At 37.7% G+C, this 6,000-nt stretch overlaps 1 protein-coding gene across 6 annotated transcripts in view; it reads left to right on the top strand.

Moving 5' to 3' along the window:
- Positions 1 to 6,000, top strand: part of LOC113356807 — a 33,115-nt gene that overhangs the window by 3,675 nt on the left and 23,440 nt on the right. The window contains exon 12 of one of the 6 annotated variants that reach the window (XM_026600035.1): positions 3,348 to 3,387. The exons of the other annotated variants lie outside the window; for them this stretch is intronic. Coding sequence (XP_026455820.1) covers positions 3,348 to 3,354 — 7 coding nt within the window. The 3' untranslated portion in view covers positions 3,355 to 3,387. Of the gene's footprint in view, positions 1 to 3,347; positions 3,388 to 6,000 lie in introns of those variants that run through there. 6 annotated transcript variants of the gene reach the window in all.

Here is a 6,000-nt window from a genome sequence, read left to right as displayed (position 1 = left end):
TTGTTGGAGTCTTGCAACAATAGAAGAAACGTCAGATGTATCAAACAATAAATATAAAGAACCGTATCAAACAACTCTACCACGAACAAATTGATGAGAGCAGAATCACAGGTTCAACAAGCTGTCCTTAACACATTAGTTCGCGGGTATACTCTAAAGTAATGTTAAACCCCAACGTGTGAAGATGTGTCCAGGATAAGACTGCCCGATATAACTTGTATTAGCACAATACAAGTTACTCACTCTTAAACTCAACAACGGGGATAGAAGTAAAACGCCGCACGAAAATAAAAGCAAGAAGATGAAGAAAAGTAGACCTAAAGATGGTCGTTGCTTGTGTGTTTTGAAAAAAGATTTTCGAGTTGTATTTATAGTAAAATTAACTTGCAAATCAAGTTAGGTTTAGGTTTTTTCTTATAAAACGAGTTTTGTTTCTTGTAAAACAATAAAACACAAAAAATTTTTTTTTCCATAAATAAAACTCTTAAATAAATTATTTATCTAGTTAAAAACTTGCAAAAAATAATATCAAGTAGACACGGACTTGATGCTTGGTACACCCGCATGGGCATGGGTCGAAACATGTATTTTTCGCCCCAACCGCTCCACCCACATTGTTTTACAACATATCCATGAGAACATGGTAATATAGTGGAGCATCTCTTTAGTTTTCCACAATGTGGGACTAAAGGTTCCATTTCATTCACTCAAAAATGAGCGAGTATCCTTAGACCCTTAGGTCATGAGATCAAACCACACCAAGACCAAAAAATCATTTATTAAATAACTCATTTTCTCCAACAATCCCCCACATGAATGAAATCTCGGTAAAAAACGAAAAATCAGAGTACGGAAAATACCATTTAGGCAAAGGTGTTCATGAGGTCTTGAACCTTGCTTAGAGAGAAGTTACCGGAAGTACTAGCTAGACAGTGAACTATGTCTTGAACTGCTAGCGTTTGGTGTAATTCTAATAACATCCATGCATGATATCTTCCAAGTGTTGCTAAGTTTGTGCCGTTTTGTCCATTTTGGCCCTGAACATATCCTGTTTCTCAAAATGCTTTAGAGAATCGTCTCCATTCTCATTGAAAGCGACCCACTTCCTCATTCAGATAGGTGAGTTCCATCAAGAGTGTTTACTGCTACACCCCACTTCAATCTTAAGACTTAATTAAAAGTCATCCTCCACATGCAGTCACACTATCACATCAACACCATAGGGAAAGGACAGAGAATGAAATTCTCTGATAGTGTTTACCTTTACCCACCATAAATTAGTTGTCTCATTCGAAACCTTGTTATTGGAATCTCCAGTCAGCAAGGTTGAGTATCCTTCATGGCAAGTTTAATTATTTGAACCTAAGCCCCATCCCCTTCGATGCTTTACTAACTATCTCTTTGGGCAAACCTTTCGTCAAAGAGTCCGCGATATTCTCCTTGGACCTTGTCCAATCTATGGAAATAACGCCTGTGGAGATTAGTAATTTCAAAGAATCATGTCTTCTACGCATATGTATAGACTTTCCATTGTAGAAGCTATTCTTAGCTCTACCTATTACAGATTTGCTGTCACAATGTATAGATATAGCTGGCACAGGCCTATGCCAGAGAGGAATATCTTCTAAAAAGTTTCTTAGCCATTCGGCTTCCTCTCCTGCTTTATCTAACGCAATAAAATCCGACTCCATAGTTGAGCGAGCTATACATGTATGTTTGGAACTCTTCCAAGATACAGACGCACCTGCTAGAGTGAATACATATCCACTCGTAGACTTAGACTCCTCTGAGTCTGCTATCCAGTTCGCATCGCAAAATCCCTCAAAGACGGCCTGATACCCTTCGTAATTCAAACAAAAGGTCATTGTGTACTTCAAGTAATTTAGCACTCTATTAAGTGCATCCCAATGTTTCTGCCCTGGATTACAAGTATACCTGCTTAACCTACTCACATCATAAGCAATGTCTGGTCTCGTACAATTCATCAAATACATCAGACTTCCTATGACTCTCGATTATTCAAGTTGGTTAACACCTACACCCTTATTCTTCATGAGTTTGCAAGAAGAATCATATGGAGTGCAAACAGGTTTACAGTCAAACTGATTATATTTCTTAAGTATGGATTCAACATAATGAGACTGACTCAGACTATAGCCATTAGAAGTTTTTTTAATCTTCATCCCTAATATGACATCAGCGGGGCCTAAGTCTTTCATGTCAAAGTTCTCATTCAACATTTTCTTAGTGGTATTAATAACATCCATGTTTGTACCTAGTATAAACATATCATCAACATACAAGCATACAACCACACAGGCATCCTTGACAAGTTTAGTATAAACACACTTATCAGATTCATTAATTCTAAAACCACTAGAAATCATCACATGATCAAACTTCTCATGCCACTGTTTAGGTGCTTGTTTCAATCCATACAAAGATTTCTTCAGTTTACAAACCTTCTTCTCACAACCTTTAACTACAAAGCCTTCGGCTTGTTCCATATAAATTTCTTCATCTAATTCACCATTCAAAAACGCTGTCTTTACATCCATTTGATGTATCTGTAGGTTATGGACAGAAGCTATAGCAATTAACATCCTAATGGAGCTAATTCTACTTACTGGTGAATATGTATCAAAGAAGTCTATACCTTCTATCTGTTTATAGCCTTTCGCTACCAACCTAGCCTTGTATTTTTCAATAGTTCCATTTATATTACGTTTTCTCTTGAAAATCCATTTACAACCTATGGCCTTAAACCCTGGAGGTAAATCTACAAGTTCAAAAGTACCGTTTTCTCGAACGGAATCCATTTCACTAATTGAAGCTTCTTTCCACCACGGAGCTTCAGAACAAGTCATGGCTTATTTATAAGTCTGAGGATCAGACTCGGCTAGGTATGTAATGCAACCAGGATAGGTTTTCTTAGTTTTAACCCTTTTACATATTCTAGGTTCTATTTCTGGTTCATTTTCCTCTAAAGGTAATGACTGACTGGATGATGGAAATTCTAGGGGATCATCTAAACATCTCTTTCGAGAATCACGTTTCATAGGAAAAACATTCTCAAAGAACTCAGCATCCCTAGACTCCATGATAGTATTCAACCCTATGTCAGAAATTTCAGAACTCACAACCATAAACCTATGAGCACTAGAATGCTCAGGATACCCTATAAAAACACAATCAACGGTTTTGGGTCCTCTCTTATTTGTCTTAGGAGGAGGGATGGCCACCTTTGCCAAGCACCCCCACACTTTGAAGTAATCATAATATGGTTGTTTACCTTTCCATAACTCATATGGAGTTTTATCTGATCCTTTAAAGGGTACTCTGTTCAGGATGTAATTGGCTGAGAGGATAGCCTCCCCCCACAAATTCGAAGGTAATCCTGAACTAATCAACATGGCATTCATCATATCCTTAAGGGTACGGTTCTTACGTTCAGCTACACCATTGGATTGAGGTGAATAAGGGGTTGTAGTTTCATGTATTATGCCATGTTCTTCCCAGAAATCTCCAATAGGAATTAGATACTCACCACCACGGTCAGACCTAAAAGTTTTAATGGTAGCATTCAATTGGTTTTCAACTTCATGTTTATATATCTTAAAGGCTTCTAAGGCATCGTCCTTCCCCCTAAGAAAATAAACCTGACAGTACCTCGTACAATCATCTATAAAAGTGACAAACCATTTCTTACCACCTCTAGTTTGAACTGACTTCATGTCAACTACGTTTGAATGAATCAATTCTAAGGGTTTAGTGTTTCTATGGACATTCTTCCTGAATGATTTCTTAGCATGCTTAGATTCTACGCAAATCTCACACTTATGACTTTTATCTAAAGTGAATTTGGGTATGCAGCCTACGCTAGCCAGTTTATGCATTGATTTGTAATTTACATGACCAAGTCTACCATGCCAAACATTCGATGACACACACATGTAAGCAGAAGAATCATTCAATTTCACTTCAGGACAGGTTACATTAAGTTTGTAAAGACCCTCAGTCTTATAACCCTTACCCACATAATCATTGCCCTTAGTTACTATAAGTTTTCCAGACTCGGTTGAAACTTTAAAACCCTTATCATCTAAAACAGAACAAAAACAAGATTTTTGCAGATGTCTGGAACATGAAGAACTTCATTCAATGTGAGAGTCTTGCCAAATGTGAGCTTCAGATCGACCTTTCCTTTTCCTGCAACCTCTGACGCAGATGAGTTACCTATATAGAGTTTCTCGCCTTCCCCTACCCTCTGGTAGGAGGTGAACATGTCTCTGTTCCCACAAACATGCTTGGTAGATCCAGAGTCTGCCCACCAGTCCATCACATTGGTCACCAAATTAACTTCAGACACTACAACAGAAAACTCATCCTTGTTCTTTTCAACCAAGTTAGCATTATCCTTCTTGTCCTTACGATGTCTACAGTGAACTGCCATATGGCCAGTAACTCCACACGCATAATGGGCACCCTAAATTTTAGTAATGCTAGACTCTGGTTTTCGAAACATACCTTTCTTGGGAGGACCACGCTTAGAGTTACGATTGTTACTCTCACCTTTTCCAGCTTTGGAAGATCTATGTTCAGTCATATGAGCTTTATTACTCATGTCCCTTGCAGAAGACACGTTCTTATCTTTGGAGCACAACAACTCTTCCACTTGAATCTTCTTCCCTAATTCAACCATGTTGATCTCGCCAGTTTCATGTCTTAGCTTTTTCTTGTACTCAGACCAGGAAGTTGGTAACTTCTCAATTACCGCAGATACTTGAAACGTCTCATCAATGACCATACCTTCAGCAAGAATCTCATTAATAATCTGTTGAAATTCGAGGAATTGATCTACAACATGCTTAGCATTCGTCATCTTGAAGTCCATAAACTTCGCCACCAGAAATTTCTTGCTCTCTGCAGTCTCCGCTTGATACTTTGCTTCTAACGCAGTCCACAAATCATAAGCACTGAAATTTTCTTTAGCATTGTAAAAATCATACATCGTATCTTCCAAACCATTCATGATATGATTTTTCGCCAGAAAATTACACCGCTTGTTACACTCGATCACCTCCTCAGTTAAAGCTTCAACATTCATCAATTCATCATGTGGAACAAGTACATAATCCAGTTCATGATGGCTTAGATAAAACAACATCTTGGATTGCCATCTCTTGAAATCCTTTACATTAAACTTCTGTGATCTTTCAACGTCGTTCTTTCCCATTGTTACAAGGAATACTAATGTGTTAAGATTGTTGGAGTCTTGCAACAATAGAAGAAACGTCAGATGTATCAAACAATAAATATAAAGAACCGTATCAAACAACTCTACCACGAACAAATTGATGAGGGCAGAATCACAGGTTCAACAAGCTGTCCTTAACACATTAGTTCGCGGGTATACTCTAAAGTAATGCTAAACCCCAACGTGCGAAGATGTGTCCAGGATAAGACTGCCCGATATAACTTGTATTAGCACAATACAAGTTACCCACTCTTAAACTCAATAACGGGGATGGAAGTAAAACGCCGCACGAAAATAAAAGCAAGAAGATGAAGAAAAGTAGACCTAAAGATGGTCGCTGCTTGTGTGTTTTGAAAAGAGATTTTCGAGTTGTATTTATAGGAAAATTAACTTGCAAATCAAGTTAGGTTTAGGTTTTTTCTTATAAAACGAGTTTTGTTTCTTGTAAAACAATAAAACACAAAAAAAGAATTTTTCCATAAATAAAACTCTTAAATAAATTATTTATCTAGTTAAAAACTTGCAAAAAATAATATCAAGTAGACATGGACTTGGTGCTTGGTACACCCGCATGGGCATGGGTTGAAACATGTATTTTTCGCCCCAACCGCTCCACCCACATTGTTTTACAACATATCCATGAGAACATGGTAATATAGTGGAGCACCTCTTTAGTTTTCCACAATGTGGGACTAAAGGTTCCATTTCATTCACTCAAAAATGAGCGAGTATCCTTAGACCCT

Source organism: Papaver somniferum, chromosome 3, assembly GCF_003573695.1.
Source record: "Papaver somniferum cultivar HN1 chromosome 3, ASM357369v1, whole genome shotgun sequence".
Classification (NCBI taxonomy): domain Eukaryota; kingdom Viridiplantae; phylum Streptophyta; class Magnoliopsida; order Ranunculales; family Papaveraceae; genus Papaver; species Papaver somniferum.
Note: the sequence above shows the minus strand (reverse complement) of the source record. Positions and strands in the feature narration are given on the sequence as shown.